The 19964-nt window shown below is 37.1% G+C and overlaps 1 protein-coding gene across 3 annotated transcripts in view; it reads right to left on the bottom strand.

Moving 5' to 3' along the window:
• Window positions 1-19964, bottom strand: part of LOC117418627 (ligand-dependent corepressor-like) — a 38480-nt gene that overhangs the window by 17658 nt on the left and 858 nt on the right. For 2 of the 3 annotated variants that reach the window (XM_034031827.3, XM_034031826.3), the window contains exons 2-6: window positions 10971-11036; window positions 5577-5656; window positions 2821-2953; window positions 1887-2168; window positions 1444-1540 (exon numbers count right to left, since the gene is read on the bottom strand). In XM_034031827.3, the coding sequence (XP_033887718.1) occupies window positions 1444-1540; window positions 1887-2168; window positions 2821-2953; window positions 5577-5656; window positions 10971-11036 (658 nt within the window). The remainder of the gene's footprint in view (window positions 1-1443; window positions 1541-1886; window positions 2169-2820; window positions 2954-5576; window positions 5657-10970; window positions 11037-19964) is intronic. The other variant, XM_058985112.1, reaches the window with a different exon arrangement.

Raw genomic sequence — 19964 nt, 5'->3', positions numbered from 1 at the left:
GTTTTTGTCGGGTACAGATGGGCTTACAATGCCAGTTCAAGAGAGGTCCTGATAAGTCAGCAAAACAGGTTCAAAATGAACTAACGCTAGCAGAGGGAATTGGAACTAGAAGGGAAAGACTTACCAAAAATCCTTTACCCGTGTATTTTTTCACATTTACCCAATGATGTAAGATGGGCTAAACAGATGCTTTAAAAATAAACACACACACACACACACACACACACACACACCATCCCTGAAGCTGCTAAGCACTGGCAGATGGATAAATTATTCCCAGTTTTAAAAACATTTTCTGCAGCACCCATCTCAAAAGCAGTACCAGGTTCCAATAAAACCTGTTCTAACAAAAGTATCAAACTGCTTTGGTGTCCATGAATCCATGGGTTAGTCACCACTCACAATTGCAAACTTACCTTCAGTACTAAAGTTTGAGACGCAAAGCAGCAATTCCACTGATCTGCCTACAAAACTACTGTTGAATGCAGCTCACTGATAATGAACTGCCAACTTCAATAACGTTTTTAAAGACTGCACATTCATAACAATAGATGGTCATATCCAAGAGCTGTTTACTGCACTGACGGAAACAATATAAAAAAAGTCTGCAATGTTGAAAGGATTAGGGATACTGCAGCCTCAAAATAGCAAACATATCCACACACACACCCCCTTAAGAAAAAAAGAAAAAAAAAAAAGGAAAAAAATTTGAAAGGAGAGTTGGTCAATTCCATCCAAGTCTATTTACATTTCTGTTCTCACCTCAAGTTCTGGCAGAAATTTCTTTCAGGTCATTTTGACAAATGTAAATGTAGGAACAGGCACAAGAACTGTAAGAATAAATAAATAAAAATAAAATAAAAAAGGAATGAGTTTGCTGTATTATGGGATAAGAAAGAACTCCATTGCCACTTTTAATTGAATCCATCGTAAGACAGATGTATCCAATAGCTTTTTTTTTTTTTGTAATGTTCAAATTGTTGAAACTGGTTAACTATTCTGTGTATGTATTACTCCCTGCATAAAAAAGGACCTAGTAATATTATAAAAACATCTGTGACATCTGGATTCAGAATGCCACAGATTGGCTCAGTTGGTCATCCTGAGACTGTTTGGGGATAAGGGGAAAGGAGGGGAGGGGGTATGTGTGATGATCTACCTTTCAAGAGGGTAAATGCAGAGCACATCCTACAAACAAAAAAAACAAACAAAAAAAAAATTGCAGTTGATGAATTGATGGGGTCTCAAACAAGTGCACACACTCAAAGGTAAACTAAAAGGGTTAACTTCACTTCACCATCCTTTACAAAGCAGGACAGGTCAAATATTCCTTTTAGAAATGGATAAACAGTCAGTTGGTCTGTCTGACCCTTCTGTAACTAGTCTGATTTTTCTCTTTGGTAGCTGGGACAGAGTAAAAGACATAAATGTGTTTCTCCTTACCCTTTCTCCAGGGGGCCTGTGGAGCAGCTGGGAGAATTGTTGAGGGATGAGCTGCCTGGGCTGGGACTTTTCTTGGTGGACAAATCAAGTACTCCATCTACAGGAAGTAGAAATATATACAGTCATGCTAGGAAAATGTGTTAACTCTAAAAGTCTTAGCTGTACATTTATTTATTCTTGTATATTAGAGCGGCAAATGCCTTCTGAAGATGGAATGCTAGTTCCATAGATGGTCAGTCACATGGGCAGGATTTAATTCAGCTGAGGTGGTTAACTCCAAACAAAATTGAAAATAAGGTAAAAACACACAGACAGGAACATTCTTACTTTGTAAGGTGATAATCAAATAACAAAACAATATAGCAAATTAGAACCACTTAAATTACTATGAACATGTTTTATTACTCCAGCACTGCTTTAACTGACTAACAGGCAAGGTCTACCTTGGTCACTGGATTCAGATTCAGATTTCTTAACAGTGAGATCCAGTGGAGAGTCTTGGTCAGCCATGAGAAGCTTGCTGAGAACGGGGTTCTGTGCAGAGGCAGCAGCAGAAGCGAGTGACGGTGCTTTCGGCAGGCTTTGGTCCTTGGTGCCGTTGGGCTGGATGGGGTCCTGAGAAGAGCTGGTTTTTGAGGTATATTCCGCAGCGAACTGTCGGATCATTCGCTGCATTATCTCGCGAGCCACTAGAGGAATGTGGGGGTCGGAGACCCTGGGGACATCTGACAGTGAAAACAAATATATGTGAGCAATGCACATCCAATTGCAAAATTCGAGCCATCAGTATCATGGAAAAGTACATCACCAGGGCCTACATCCACTGAATTAAACATTTAGACTACCACTGCTCATAAAACCAGGCGTCTCCACAACTATGTCTGTAGCATGTCAACAAAATCTATCAATAAAGAATGTTCTAAGCAAGTTTCTTCACAATTGCATAACCAGTTATGTATGACATACAGACACCATGTTATCTCTGTTGCCAGGGATATGCTTTCCCAGCACAGGATAAAAGCTTCCAGGTAACTAATGTAAATAGTATGTTTTTGACACTTGTACAAAAGAACAATAAACAAACACATGAGCTGGGAGGGAATTAAAGTTGCCCTGGCTAGAAATGGGATTTAGCATCGTCTATAACAGCAGTGGTGTGATTTTTAATAAAGTGAAGAGAAAAAAAAAAAAAAAAAAAAAGAGCAGGTTACACTACATACACCCAGATTTTGTTACTCAATAACACTGCTCTAAAGTTTGATCACATTAGAAAGCAAAACCTGGATACTTCCACTATATCCCTGATGTCAGGGGTACGATATTAAAGGGGTCTCAAGCCTGTCCTTTCCTGTTTCACTGAACCACGGAGAGCCACACCTTTTCTGTAGAAGACTGCATGGAGGAACTCTTCTGCTTGCTTCTCGAGTCGGTGTATTTTGGACTGCTCCTGTTTGCAAAGGGCTTTCTCCCCAGCCGCCAGGGCCTGCTTGTCTAAGCCAACTAAATGTTCCTGTTGAGCAAACCACACACAACAAAAGAGCTTTATTAATATCATTGTTTCAACTGAAAACGGTTCAACTAGCAGTAAAAGTATTATCCATAGTAATCATGCAAGTTCCTTACACTAATAATGTTGCTGCCAGATGGCTGACATTGAGAGTTCAGAGGCCAGGGTGAAACACTTACTGGCTGCACCCACATTCATTGTTGTTATCTTGAATAGCTTAGAAACTGAAATGTGGCAATTTATATAACTACTTCAAGGGCATTACATTTATAGCTCTGGTAAATAATGATAAATGTAGAAACCTCAATAGAGAAAACACATAATAGGATATTAAATAGTTTTTTTTTTTTTAAATAAATAAATAATATATTATATATTTATATTTATATATTAATATATTATATAATATATATATTATATATATATATATATATTATATATATATATATATATATATATATATATATATATATATATATATATATATATATATATATATATATATATATATATATATATATATACACACACACACACACACACACACACACACACACACACAGTACCAGTCAAAAGTTTGAGTACACCTGCTTGAAACCAGGTTTTTCATGATTGTCTATGCTTTTAACTGTATGAACTTGTCTATAAACACTTAATATTTCATTATATGATATGTGTACTTATATAAGCTGACAATCATAAGTGAATTGCATTCAAAAAATTTATTTTTAAATGAAAATGTAAATCTTGTCAATTTCAATGAAATGGTCACCCAAAGCAAGGGGATTTCAGTCTGAAGCCCAAGTCAGTTTAAAGTCTGAAATGTGTACAACACGGTGTTAGAACACTGGCCTAGTATAGAAGTGTCTTTGTTAGATGTTCTGAGTTAACTAGCATGTTACCTAATTAACCTTTTGTCACCAATTATGGTTAACAGGTGAGGGTCCATGATTACTATAAATATAGGTAGCATAGGCACAAGTTTCTCATTCCTGAGTAATGGAGCAGAAAATGGCAAAATACATTCAGCAAAGCAAAGAAAAGAGACAGTCTGTAATTACTTTAAGAAATGAAGGTCAATCTTTAAGACACTAGATCATCGCAAGACAAATCACAAGAACTTTGGAAGTGTCTAACTGCTGTGGCCAAGACCATCAAACGATTTGAAGAAACTGGCACTCATGAGGACCGAACAAGATCAGGCAGGCCAAGGGTGACCTCAGAATCAGAGAACTAGTTCATTCGAGTCACAAGTCTGCGAAACTGGCGATTAACTGCCCCTGAAATACAAGCTCAGCTAAATGCTACTAGAAGTACAGATGTTTCAACATCAACTGTTCAGAGGAGATTGCGTGAAGCTGGCCTAACTGGAAGAATTGCTGCAAGAAACCATTGTTAAGAGTGCAGAATAAGAGGAAGAGACTTGCCTGGGCCAAAAAACACAGAAACTGGACGTTTAAGGAGTGGAAGTCGGTCTTATGGTCTACCGATGAGTCAAAATTTGAAATATTTGGGTCCAACTGCTGAGTGTTTGTAAGACGCAGAGAGGGTGAGCGCATGAGTTCTGCATGTGTGGTTCCCACTGTCAAGCATGGAGGAGGCAGTGTCGTGGTCTGGGGTTGCTTTGCTGGTGACAGAGTTGGTGATCTTTACCAAGTCCATGGCAAGCAAAACCAGCATGGCTATCATAGCATACTTCAGAGGCATGTCATTCCAACAGGATTATGGCTAGTTGGGCAGTCCTTCATTCTTCAGCAAGATAATGACCCGAATAACACACCTCAAAGTTGTGCAAGAACTATCTGGCAAAGAAGGAAAGTGAAGGACAACTCAATCTAATGACCTGGCCTGCCCAGTCTCCAGACCTCAATCCCATAGAACTTGTATGGGACGAACTGGACAGAAGAGTCAAAGCAAAGCTACTCACAAGTGTCCTACATCTCTGGGAATTGCTGCAGAAGAGCTAGGAAGACATGTCGGGTGATTTCCTGCTGAAACTTGTTAACCGAATGCCTCGTGTTTGTGAGGCTGTTATTAAGGCAAAGGGTGGCTATTTTGAGGAATCCAAGATTTAGAGACAATTTTCAATTTTCTTGAACATTGCTTTGATACTCCTTATGTTTTGTATATCGTAACATGTATTTACAGAAACGTATACGACGTAAAACATTGTCAATTATGAAAAAAACCTAGTTTCCAGCAAGTGTATATATATAAAATAAAAATAAAAAACTATTTAATATCCTATAAAATGAACAGAGTTTACAGAAACACCACCCTAGGAGAACTCATCAAAAATGTTCACACAGTCTTGTACTAACAAAATACTAATAAATGGGTCCAAATATGTACCAATAAATACACATATTTGACCGTTTCTTTTAAGAATCAAATGAAACTTCATTTAAATAAGTTAAAAACAGCAGCGAACAGGTCAGAGTTATTAACCTGCCAAGCCAGGACACTGGGGGTAAAACCCCCGCCCTTAACACTATGCTGAGAGACACATCAGTTGAGGACTAACACAGTATCCTGAGCACATCGTGCTACCTCACATCCCATTCTCTAAAATCCCACTATGAAATACATGAATACACATACAAAGTAAAGAATAGAATGGTCTTACCTTCACTTTTTCTCGTCTTAAGCAGCAGAACAGACAGTTTTTATTAAACGACCAATCAGAAACCCCTTCTGGCTCACAATCTGTGGGGCAGGAAAAATACCCTTAAATACATTTCAGTCAGGAATGAAAAAAAAAAAATAATAATGCCATTTACGACAGGAAACACTTTTATTCTAAGATGTATTAAGCAACCTGTACTTATTTGACTGCTTTTCAATCTTGATATTTGCAGTTAAAAGTTAAAACAATATACTACTGCTATTGGAACTAGGATAACACAGTGTAAAGATTTAAAAAATTAAATTATATATTTACACAGAGTGTTACAGTGTAATTGAGTAACATTCAAGTACCGATTATACACCACAAACTTTGAACTCCCTCCTAATTAGAGTAGGTTTATATTGTACCCAATATCACAGAAGGTCAATAGTTGCGCATTTTATTATCTGGAACTCAAAGAATCAATTTGGCTAAAAAAGAACTGTTTTGATGTAGATAACAACAGTACATTCAAGTCAGGGCTGTTGCCATGGCAAAGTCCATTTTCTTCCAGAAGCTTCACCTGAACGTGCGTGTTTCAATAGAGTAGTGCTGTCAAGTGTAATGAAATGTTACATGAAAGATATGACTTTTCTCCAGGCTAACCTGGTTTGAAAAGATGATTACACATACGGTGTAATATTTAGTGTTTGCTACAGTATAGGCCTACTTTAATGGCTGGTTTCACTGTATTAATCTAGGCCTGTACGGTAAATCAGGGTCTATAAAACACTCAGTAAATGCACAGAGATTAAAAACAAATATGTTATTTCAACTTTTATGGTTTCTCTCATTTTTTGGCTGCCAGCACACACAAGATATTTCCTTCGTTAATTAAATTGATTTCAACCTAGAGTGCCCTCTTGGCCTCCTCTAAATCCAGGTCTCATATGTCAGACAGACACACCTCACATCCCATGTTCATCTCTCTACCAAAACATGTTTTATTCCAAACTTTCCGCTGCTTTAAACACTTCCTTATAACTTCTCCAGCAATTGTCCCCTGCAATACCCTTAATCTCACCATTCTGGCATGTCATTTGTAGCTCTAGTTAAAATGTAACTGTGTGGGCAAACTTGAAAGATTGCCGACTGCCATTCACATACTAATCCTTAAGTGCGGTTGACAAGAGCCTGATTTTCAATTTAAACAAAAATGACATTAGAAGCCATCTGTATTTACAAAACATGTATATACCTACAGAGAGGCACGTATTATTTTCCCCACAATAGAGAAACACAGTTTATAAGCAGACTGTCACATGTTGACAAATCAGATTCATATTTAACTCCACCCTCCCCATTAAATCATTCACAGATGCATGCAAGACGACATCAGCCTTTGCTCAAGAAACATCTGTTAGTTCAAGAAAGATTGTATAATTTTAATCATCAAATGCCATATTCCTAGTCTGGGTACCTTTTGTTAGAAACAAAAAGTATTTAATCAAATTAAACCATGGGTTATTTAGAAAACATTCTGACTTTGGTATCCAAAATAAACAATATTTTTACTGCAGTTATGCACATTTCAAGAGGTGAATCAATTCCTTCTGAAACACTGATGTAAACCCAATACATTTTTTTATTATTATTATTATTATTATTATTATTATTATTATTATTATTATTATTATTATTATTATTATTATTATTATTTTTAAATCACACCAGGAGAATATGGTGTTATTTGTCTAAATATTTCAAATTGCTCATTAAATGCTCTTGGAAAGGTATTCTTCTGATGAACAGGACATGTCTGCCTCTAATCATAGTATGTGCAGAGGCATGGTTTTGTAGAAAACAGAAGGTACACAGCATAACGTTTCACAAAAAAACAACACGTCAGCCATTAGTAAATGCGGATTCATGGAATTAATTTCTCTCGGGCAAGTTGGTGTCAATTGTACTTTGAAAATTTTGAAACATGTTTTCTGTGCATACAGTAATTTCATAAGTGAATACTGCTGTTGGGAAATGATGCAAGAGTCATCATTTGTACAAAAAAGCCTGTCAGTACACTATAACATGGACATGGGATGATTAGGAAGTCATAACTGTCTCCTCACCTGACATTGGAAACATCCCAAAACAGAGCTTCTTTATACAGAGCAGTATCAGGATTGTATTGTGTGTCTTGACTCATCCCCTTGTAAATCCCAATACTCACCGACTCAAGCTAGGTTTATTGACGGGCTGTAGGATTACCCTGCTGAACGGCTTCGTTTCAATAGGCTTCAGTTTGTACACTGCAGGTGGCATTAATCTCTCAAACAAAATGTAAAGGTCTCCCATCACCCAGATGGTCATTACACTATTTTCCTTCAGAAACACAGCCAGCTTACCTCCCCGGAGTTCAAAAATTATTTTTAGGGTGGCATGCAAATAAAATTATGGACAGCAACTGGAGCATTTCATGTATTTATTTTTGGGAGAGCTACAGTAGCAACCTCCTGTACAAACAGCATTTGTTTTTATACAACCTACTAAAAAAAGTATTGAAACAGTGTAGTAGTGTTCATCACAATCGCTTAACCAATGAAACAGTGAACAGAATGCAGCAGTAATTGGGAGATAAATATTTTATTTTTTGGCACACTAATGCATAGGGGTGCGCCAGTTCATCGATCCACACAGTGAACCGCAATATTTTTCTTGACGATACGATTATGACCGCTGTATCGATACAATGTTTTTCTTGAAGTAAAATTTGATCTGCTAACATGAAGAGCATGCATTAATTTGTGTTTACACTGAGAATTAGATAATATTATTTATGAGCATGTACACTAGCAGCCTCACCTACCAATCGCAGGGGTGTTAAGGGTGTTTTTGTCAAGTCTGCCAGCAGCTGAGCGAAACAGAAATTCAACCTGCTCTGGCAGGGTTTAAAATCCAGTATGGACTCGACATGTTCTTGATGAGACACTGTGTGTAAAATGTGTAAGGTTTGAATAAAGTATTCAGGGAATACAACCAATCTGATCAACAGCACATCATCACCATCACAGTTACAGACATCATCAGAAGGTATGATAACTCGATATGTAAAATCCGTGTGTGCTAGCAAAGCTTTAACTGTATTATTATTTACAGTATTTGCAGGGCTCCAGACTGCAACTAAAATGGTTGCAAATGCAACCAAAAAATGTGTGAACAGTTTTATCGGGGTTAGGTGCAAAAATGTTGCCTCTCCCTTTAAAAGCATGTGTCAATATTTATGAATGTGCCGTAATGTCGGTCTGTATGGGGAAAAACGGCTATCACGTGTCTTAAACTATAATAAACAGTACAGATAGGTGCTGTATTAACACTGAATACGGTAACCCCAGTTTCATACACAGTTTTGACGGTGACCAAACATGTTTTGAGTGTTGGGTAAAAATGTTGCATTTAATATCGTAAACAGCAGAACCAACGAACTGCAATTTAAACTTTTTTTTACTGAAAAGTAAAAGGTAACTGTAATTATAAGAGCTGTCTGCGTGCCATGCCGTCAGATCAGGACTTCACTAACACGAAGCACAGGAGCTGCAGCATGCCAATTATTTCCCATGCAAACACTTGTACAAGCAAAAGTGGGCTTGTACAAGTGTGTGGAGTAGTGGTTAGGGCTCTGGACTCTTGATCGGAGGGTTGTGGGTTCAATCCCCAGTGGGGGACACTGCTGTTGTACCCTTGAGCAAGGTACTTTACCTAGATTGCTCCAGTAAAAACCCAACTGTAAAAATGGGTAATTCTATGTAAAATAATGTGATATCTGTATAATGTGAAATAATGTATAATGTGATATCTTATAACAATTGTAAGTCGCCCTGGATAAGGGCGTCTGCTAAGAAATAAATAATAATAATAATAATAATAATGTTAAAACTGTACACAGTTAGAGGTGCCGTCACTAATTCCAGACACAACACTTGCAAAATATTTTAAATATAAAACATGCCGAGTTCATTGCCGTCATCAGCTGCATTGATTAACCACTCAGCAAAATGAGGCAACAAACATGCGAGTACAGACATTATATTGTTTTAGTATCACTTGTGTCTTAACAAATTAAGCAGCTGAATGATAGCAACCAACTTGCTCCTGAAGTGGCACCTAGCAACTGAATTTGGCAACCAATTGTTTTTAGCCTAGGTGCCATTGGCTACACAGTTAACAAAAGCAAAACAGACGTGAAGCTTATTTGACTAAAAGTGGCTTACCAGTGTTATTGCAAACACTTGTACAAGCAAAAGTGATTATGTTTCATGCTTAATTTAGTTTATCATGGTACGTATCGTGACCCTCGTATCCCGATACATATCGTGAAGACTTTGCCGATACCCAGCCCTACTAATGCAGACTGTTAAATAGACAACTAGTCACTTCTTATAACTATTACCGCACAAAGCCAAAATGGTGGCTGTTGCTGAGAAAATTATTATGTTTATTCCTATTTTAGATCAACACACACAGGTAAAATAATTTGCACCAAGGCAATCTATTAATTCACTTCATGTTTCTTAAATGTATTCTGCTGCGATCTCTACGTACACAGACTGTACTACTGTACCCAGGTATACAGCTTGATTTGTACTTCACAGAGGGTGAATCCTTTGACAAAGTCCACCCCAATGCATCCTGTCAACCACCATTAAGTAAATGTCAACTCGATCATACCGATTTAAAGTTGGTTTTCAGACCAAACAAATGTTTCTAGAATTAAAAAAAAAAAAAAAAACCCTGAACTTTCAATTTTTTTCTCGAAGTTGCCACTGTCTTCGAGGGATCTGATTGTATTACAGCAGAATTGTGCAGAGCAACCCCTGTTGACAAATTAAAACAAATGCTTTTTCAAAATGTCTGAATTGAGCTTGTCTTTTTTTAAAACTATCAAACAGGTTGCTATGGACACAGTAGGCTGAAAAAACTGGTTTTACATCGACCTCAGCTAAAGATCAGTTTACTTTATTTTTGTTTCTTCAAAATACAAATGTCTCAAGAATCATCACATCAAGATGACACAAAATGATCAAAAGCTACACTCTTAAAATGATCTACTGACAACAAAATGTATTTGTCCCAAACCAGCATTTTAGAAGAAAATATGCAGTTAAGTTTAATGCAGCCACTTCCAGTTTATTGAAAAAGCCTGGGTAGATCTGGTGCTTACATACACAATCCAAGGTTTAGTCATTTTCCACCAGAGCCATGCATTTTGCTTTTTAAAAAATGCAGACAAAAGATTAGACTTTCACAATCTCATTATATTAAGGATTTTCTTTATTTACATACTGCTTAATATACCACAGAGTACAAATACATAAGGTCCCCTTACAGGGATTCTTATTAACAATAAACAATTACCTTTAAATACGGTGAGGTCTTTTACAAGTCCTGGTCCAAACAGCCCTTCCAAAATACTTTCAAACCCTGTAAAAAGACAACACACAAAAAAGCACCTTTAATACTGTTGTAGGACCTTTCTCAAAGGTAAAATCTCACAGGATTGGTGTGTAGAGATAGAGATTGTACAGTGCTACTTGAGCATATGAGACAAACAGTTCAGATTTATAGTCAGCTGACAAGAAAAGTCATAACATAAATTACTTGACATGCAGGAATGTGACATGTCGAGTTGATAAGACTATTACTACCACGACAGTTGTACTGAATAGATCCAACAGTAAGTTATTCAGTCCCCAAAAAAACAACTCAGTACAGAACTAGGGGTCTGAGAGCCAGCAAATTCAGAGCACAATTCTCTGTAATTTATCCCCGGAGTACTTGGCTTTTTAAGAAAAAGAAACCATTACCTGTGTTACGATTGAAATTAGTAATACATAAATTTTCTTCAGAAACTGAAGATTAACTCTACACTGATCAAATATACCCTGCCACATTTGCTTTTTCACCGCTCTATCATTACAGCCACATTTGTCACGCTGTTATTAATTGTAAATGTTGGATTCAGTTGTTGCTTAGCAACCACATCAAGTCATACACTGCAGTAAAATATGAGAACTGCTTAAATTCATGCAAACAAGCACTTGGTGAAGCTTAAACCAGTTCCTGAAGAGTTTCATTCAAACAGCTATGTTGGGGGACTAAACGGATTTGGGGAGAAGTTATCTTAGAAAATTCAAAGTGTTCTATTGTGAAAGTTAAAGGTCTACTTCAATACAAAGCTAAAGATGTGCATACTTTTTACAAACATAAGTGCCAAACATCCCATGATTTATATCCAATACATTCTGGCTGCTCTCCTTTTCAATTCTGAGTAGCAGAGAAATCCAGGCATTTCATTTTATTTTCAGCAAAACTTCGTTTGACATATACTGCTTACACTAAAGAGCTCTGGAAGCACGCATACAGTATTTTAATTTGCCAGATATGATGCACCTATTTTTCTTTTTTAAACCACCGAGGCAATTGTTAACCCCATGTTGCATTCGTCCAGATAGCACATGTCATAAGACACTGGGTGGGGTCAGTGGAAAAAAAACATTACCACGGTCAGCTGTATTTCAAAAGCAGACAAAAACAAAACAGGGTGTAAATTATTATTATTATTTTTTCTTAGCAGACGCCCTTATCCAGGGCGACTTACAATTGTTACAAGATATCACATTATTGTTACATACAATTACCCATTTATACAGTTGGGTTTTTACTGGAGCAATCTAGGTAAAGTACCTTGCTCAAGGATACAGCAGCAGTGTCCTCACCGGGGATTGAACCCACAACCCTCTGGTCAAGGGTCCAAAGCCCTAACCACTACTACACACTGCTGCCCCTACAAATACGACATCTGGTGCTTGTCAGAGACAACAACAGAATAAATCCAGCAGCAAGGCTGACAAAACAATCCTCAAGGGACACGATGACAGACTACATGACTGCAGAGCAAATAAAGGTCACAACGAGCCACACAGATGTACTATCTGTTAAAACTCACAGGTAAAGAGAAGAGCAGCAGACTTCTCTCATGCATGCATGTGGACTGCATTTCAACTTTGAAATGTCTACCACCACCTGTATCGCTACTCTATCAGACAATTGTTTCATCGAAACACAGTTAAAGCAGTTACTGCTGACACAAACCACATAAGACGCTAAATTATGAACAAAAACAAAATTTAGTGATGGGTTTTTGGGAGTTGATTAAATAAGGGATGTGGTGTAAAACCTTTACGATATAAAAATACATCTGTGTGATCTTCTTGCTGTGGTATCGCCTGGCTTACTATCACCTACCACAAGTTTACCACATGATAAAGTCCACTCCTTGCAACTGGTCCGGATCATCACTTAAGCTACTGTATCATTATGAATTACATACTTCACTGCAAGCTGCATTTACAGTATTTTAATCAACCTAGAATGTATTTGCTGATCCAACAGTATGGATAATGCTGTGTAAACAAATCATTTGTTTAAATTTTTTTTTCCCCCCATAACTACCAGCACAAATTGTCCATTATGTCCCCATTGGTGTGCTGTAGAACATCCAAAATAAAATCTACAAGTTCAGCCAACTGCTTCACACCAGCAATTATCTAAATTCCATTTTAAATCAGCCCTGTGGTATCCTTGAACTGCTACGTATGTGGTTTATTAAAGAGAAAATGAAGGGCTCCCGAGTGGCGCATCCACGTGGTATGCCCTATAGCCTGGAGGTCGCTGGTTCGAGTCCAGGCTATTCCACTGCTGACCGACGAGAGTCCCTAAGGGGCGGCACACAAATTGGTCGAGTGTCGCCTGGGTGGGGATGGTTTAAGTCGGCCACGGTGTCCTCGGCTCACTGCGGACCAGCCTAGCCGGGCGCCTGCGGGCTTGCCTGTAAGCTGCATTGTCCTCCGACGCTGTAGCCCTGGGTTGGCTGCATGGCAAGCCTGCAGAATGAAAAGAAGCGGTCGGCTGACGGCACACGTTTCAGAGGACGTGTGTTCACCTTTGCCTCTCCCGAGTGAGCACGGGGTTGGTAGCAGTAAGCTGAGCCTAAATTACAATTGGTTATTTCAAATTGGAAGAAAAACAGGGTAAAAATCAATTGGCGACGACTAAATTAAAATATATAAATAAATAAATAAAATAAATAAATAAATAAATAAAAATGAATCATTAGCTGGTGCATTTACAATGCTACTTGTTAACTAGCAGAGCACTTTATTCCTTATACAGACACCACTGTTTGGATGAACTGCTGCAGTACTGTTGATGTAATGTTTGAAAGGATTCCGCTCGCATGCACACAGCATTTAGTCAGCTATGTGTTGTGTACAAGCGGTGTGACCTTGATACATTACAAACTAGCAGGGTTATGCAAATCTAATTAGCTTCTAAAAAGCCTCAGGGCAAATTAAGGCACCTGTTTCAATAGTGTACGCCTATTTGCCAATTAGACGTGCAGCACAAGTGCTTAAGAACAGATATTATGAGGAGCAACTGCAAACCAAACAGGCCATCAAAAGTGACTTCAAGAAATGTTAGCAATTCTTTCATAGGATTTGGTAATCCCTATTAAAACAACTACTTTTGATAACTGGAGGTTTCGAGAAGCGGGTGACATTAATATTCGTGGCAGTATGACAGTCAGTTTGTTTGCAATTCACAGAGTGCGGTTTATAAAACATAGCTCTCTTATTGAACAAAGGGGATGAAGATTTCTGTCATTGGTGAGCACAGTTTCCACGTAATCCACTGACGCACACTGAATTCAGTGTAGGTGGAGTGATGTCTAGGGCAGTCCAAATCTGCAGATAACAGAACTCCTCTGAAATCATGGAATTCACAGTCTTCCACAGATTCACCATGTTCTGCAGCTACATCGTCATCATTATTACAATAAACATTCTGCTAAAGTGACCGCACATATAGAAGCTTAGTTGTTCGCTTCTAGTTCTGTTAAATTAACAGATGTTGTCCCAATAAGAAGTCTCATGTGATGATGTTTTTGGCAGTTTCTAAAGATTGTACTGACAAAAAATACTTGATATATTCAAATTGTTTAATATGATTAGGTTTACTTGATTTACATTTGTATAAGCCATTATTAATACAAATACTAAAACACATAAGATGCTCCACAGAACACTGCAGTTTTTGGCATATTTTCCTGCAGATTTGGAATGCCTCTAGTGATGTCTTTAAAATGTAAACTTAGTCTTTACTTATTGAGTGTGAGCAGACTGTGGCAGCTCTGAATACAGCCATTACATATAACCTGTATAAATGTTTAAAACATTCATAAAATAATGATGATCTTACATCACTTGTTACAGATCTGTGATATGAATTTCACAGCACTGTTTCTTAAAGACAATACAAGGCTGCAAGAAACTTGCATCTAAAATTTTAGATTCAATTGTTGATATCCAAGAGAAAAACAATCCATGCAAGTGGTGGCAAAATGCTTTCGAACAAATATTTTACTAGAAAGACCAAAATTGACATTTTTACTGGACCACGGCAAGAAAGTTGCATCCTACTTAGCTAGCAAGGCTGCTAATTTCATAAAGTACTGTATACTACAGAAGAAGCAGTTCTATCACGAAGCAAGTTTCTCTGGAAAAATACCAATGCACATATAAAAGGGGTTTACCACAAATGCAAGCCAAGTTTAGATGTACTAAACAAATTCAACCATGCCAACTCCTAAATATAGCCACTTACACGAATCTCACAAAAGTCACCAAAAAAACTGACAAAAAGCATCCATAGGGCATCATAAAATATGATCACACACATATTTTATAAGCTTGCAGGTTGGTAAAATAAGTCTTGCACTGGTGGGATGATTCTAGAACAACCAGGACTGCATCTCATTTAACATCCCTCTCTTGACCTAGATTTCTCTGAATTAAAGCAGGGTTGGGTTTTAAAAAAAAAAAAAAAAAAGAAAGAAAGAAAGAATTTGCAGTGACATCTCCTCCCAGCTGTATTAGAAAACAGAAATCCTTATGTCAACTTGACCAGGGTTAGCTGATTTATGGCTGCATAAATGGAGCGAAGACGTAAAAAAAAACACAAAAAACCCTGCACTGAAATGGTATTCTGAAAACATGCCCTGTTGTAGAGCGCCTGCCCCATCATTAACAAATTCACTGAAGCGATTCTGATGACAGTGCAATGGGGTCCCAAATAAACAATTGAGCTCTGTGTTAAGACCCGCTGAAACAAGGTTTATTTAGTGGTGCAATCAGCAACTTTAACAAATGACTATAAAAAGCAAAGTAGTCCTAAGTAACAACTGTGTGTGTTTGGACTGACACAGAAAGAGGAAATCAAAATTAAAGCAAAGAATGAGGGGTATGAGTGAGGGGGATGAGTGAGGGGTATGTTTCCCTGCCGTACTCCATCGCTAAATTATTGTAGTTCATCACATATTATAGTTCACATTCAGAGGATGCCACAATGATAAATAATTTGCTTTATGTATTCATTTAAGATTGAGTAATTTAGTTTAGTATGCAACTACTGACAAACCACCAGCCAAAAAAAAAAAAAAAAAAAAAAAAAAACACACCATAAGCTTGACTGACTTCGCTATTACAACACACACCCCCTAAATCTGAAACCAACAGCCCACATGGAGTTAGCAATATCCCTCAGTTCAGCTCCCCCAGAATCTCATCATCACACCAAAGCTTCAGGGCATTCATCTCTTCATATTTCCCAGAAAATAGTCCAACTGCATGGTTCTACATCCAGCTGGAAAGCAAACCTCAATCCTGCATGGTCAGAATCCACATTGTATTCCCATGCCACCTTCATTACTTTAAACTGTAAGTGCTGTATTTTAAACATTAAAGAAAAAACCCTCTTGCACTTAACAGACTAATAGTCAATAAATAATTAAGTAAAAAGTTAATAAAAAAAAAAGAACTCTTAAGTTTGAATTTACCATAATATGCACGAGAACTCGGAAACCGTGCACGACTGAGTGTTTAAATACATGATTGATCCATGAACAATGTAGATATCCAGTAAACTCATGTGTTGGTGTTTCAAAGATAAAACTAATGTGCAAACTCAGTTACGGTTACTACGAACGATGTGCTTAAACAAAAACAACTTCTAATAAATAGATTAAATAATTTCCGTTCCTGGTTCACACCAGTCTATTTCCCATATTCAGAGAAAGCAAATAATGAAACAAGAAAGTATAATGTTGCATTGATGAGTCAAAAACATCAGGGGGAGTAAAAATCACTACATCTGTTCAGCAGCAAAATCACATTTACTCTCCAGGAATGGATTTAATTGGGTCAGTAGGACAACTTCATTTAGAGCAATATTACAGACGGAAATGTACAGTTTTTGAAAAAAAGTTAAGAGTTACCAGTTTCCAATTTAAAATGCACATTATTGAACTTTCTTTTTTTCTTGAACTGTATTGAGGGGATATGGTTGGGAGAATATTATATTAAAGAAAGTAAGAAAGTACTTTCAGTTGGCGACCGAGTCATTTTTCAGATAAAACCAGTCAAGGTTTCAGTCAGGGGGTTCATTTTTAAAAGTGAAACCAAACAAACAGAGTTGCTTTAGCCTAGCTCCATGCAAGGAAAGCATGGTTCTGTGTAGCTAGCGAGGTGGGATTAATAATGAGTGTTGAATTGAGGCTTGCAAAATGAAAGCTGTTGTGATCAATAAATCACTTAATCAAATAGCTGCAGCTCTTCTGAAATCCACAGCCACACACACATGGATCTCCAGTACAGAATACCAAAGCAGAGCACTTTAGTCCATTATTTCGAGTTTCGGGAGCTACAAGTTGACAAGCCACAGAAATCATAAGGTCAGGTGTGACTGATTTATGCACAGTAAAAGCTGGAATAGTGTAGCCTTGGGAAATGCTGTTTTAAAGGAGGTTTTTCTAATAGGTCTTGGTGATACTAGCATGCGATGTAACACACTGGACTCTTAAAAACACATTATTCATAAAGAATGTTATTTTATTTAGTATAGTATGGCAAAACAACCAATTCCTTTGTTCAAGGGAACTACGTGACCTTCTCTAAAGTACACAATGCTCTGTGCAGTGTGAAACACAAATATGCACGCTCAATACTAAAAGCCCAGGCAGTGGGCACATCAGCACAGGTGGTTGTCAATTGAAGGACCCTGGTTTCAAGTCCTGTGTGAAGTACAGACCTACATGTAAAACAGCATCAAAGGGAGTAGTGCAGCCTGGCTCTCCAGAATAAATAAAACACATCTGTCTTACCCACGAAAGACCATGCCAAACTAAGCATGAATTTGAAAAAGATCAAGACCACCAATTTTGTTTCCATGTCTTTTTTTGTATATGTTACAACTGGTGACAAAGAAGCACCACAGAAATATGACAGGTAAAAAGTAGTACACTAACCCACCCAGAAAGATGCACTGAATTCAATTTCTAAATATAAAACTATATGTAATTCTGTGGGAATCAAATCTCATAGAAAATTGTCCATTACGGCGTCTTCAATGCACATACTGGAAGTACGACACAGACTACATCTACAAAACAGCAAGAACAGAAATGTACATTTTAAACTACATACAGCGTCATGCCAGCATACACCAGAAGATGAGCCTTTACAGCAACACTGTCTAATTATTGTATTTGGTTTGTTTTTTTTAGGATTCCATGCACTTAAGAGTTTGGCTTGTGTTCACACCAGTCACACGCGTAAATATTTCCTGTGTAGCTAAACCAATTTACAATGCTTTAAAAGGAAAAGTGAAATTCACCCACTATAATGCTTGCAGCCATGCTAGAAGTTAAGTCCCACTGTGTGAATTCTAAAACAGACTTCAAATCAACACCAATTTCAGAGGCACCTCCAATACAAAGGGAATTTCATCCATATAAACACACTCAATTATAAGACATGTAGGAATTTACAGTACAATTACTTGACAAACATTTAGACCAGAAGTCTTGGATAATTCTCTCAGGCTTCGCCCTGTTTATGTAGCATCTCACCCCTTGGGTGGGCATTCAATTCTCATATCACACACTGCCCCGTGCATACGGATTCATCGTCCCTGTCGGTGTGAGTGATAATTGTGTCAGGACATCGGGAAAGGACACTGGCTGTTCTGTGTTATGTATTGTGATATTGTATTAGTTTGTTGTGTATTTTAAATGTTTCTTCATTTGCTTGTATGTCTGCTTGTGTCATTTCATCTGCCATTTCTTTCTCTCCGTATCTTTATTTTGCCATTTTATTTTTCCTTCTTATACAATTCTGATGCTTGATCATATTCCCTTCTGTAAATGTTACTTTATTTGTATTATTTTCTGCTTTTGTGTTTGTCCAGGGACTGCCAATGATAATTAGCTCATAACTAAATCTGGGTGCAATACATCTTATGACATATCATACATGTTAAATTGTACATTGTCCTTGTCATATATATATATATATATATATATATATATATATATATTATATATATATATATATATCCTCTATTTAATATTTTATCTAGCAGTGTTTTTACAAATCATTCTCAGTATACCGATTAATAATAAATACAAAGCCAAACAGACAACTTGTTCATTGTGAAAAACAACATTGAGAAGGTTAAAATTCATACAAGATCCACTGTCATTTGGTTCCAACTGCCAAGCCATGCAGCCTCACCCAAGACTTGTGTCTTATTAGCAGCTAACTGTTACACTTGTCAATAAATAGGTCTGAGACATGGCGCTGTGCAGATTACAAACTTGAAAACACACATCACACTGGCATCTTTTCAGTGAAATTTTATATATATATATATATATATATATAACCTCTTAAGATCCCACCAAATTAAAATTAAATCAAATTAAAGAAAAACAGTAAAACAAAGTGTCAGAGATTCCTACTGGACCGACAACCCCACCTGAAACGCCTGCATTCGTGGTTTAAACATTGTTTATATATACACATATATAAAATGACACACACATACAAATTACACCTAAATAAAGCACAGTATAACGAGAAATGTACATTAAAAAAATAAAAGAATATTAAATAAATAAAAGTGAAGTTAATCCCAATCCCATAACATACGAGAACACACTGCTTTAAAAAAGACGGGGGAGGGGTTGTGGTTAAAAACGGAGACATTTCACTTAACTAGCGTCTAAAAATGTATCCATGTACACACTGCTGAATTTGCTTTAAGAAAACTAGAAAAATTACCAAATGAATAATTAACTAAATAGGTGTCTGAATAAAAACAAGAAAACTAGTCAAATTAATTAAAAAAAAGATGTTTAAATAATAAAAACATTAATCTTTCTTTACATTCATTTACCAAAGGCACACGTGATAAACGTGTGTTTTCTAAACACGTCGTCTTGTAGGAGGTCAA

The sequence above is a fragment of the Acipenser ruthenus genome, chromosome 13 (genome assembly GCF_902713425.1).
Source record: "Acipenser ruthenus chromosome 13, fAciRut3.2 maternal haplotype, whole genome shotgun sequence".
NCBI classification, from domain to species: Eukaryota; Metazoa; Chordata; class Actinopteri; order Acipenseriformes; family Acipenseridae; genus Acipenser; species Acipenser ruthenus.
Note: the sequence above shows the minus strand (reverse complement) of the source record. Positions and strands in the feature narration are given on the sequence as shown.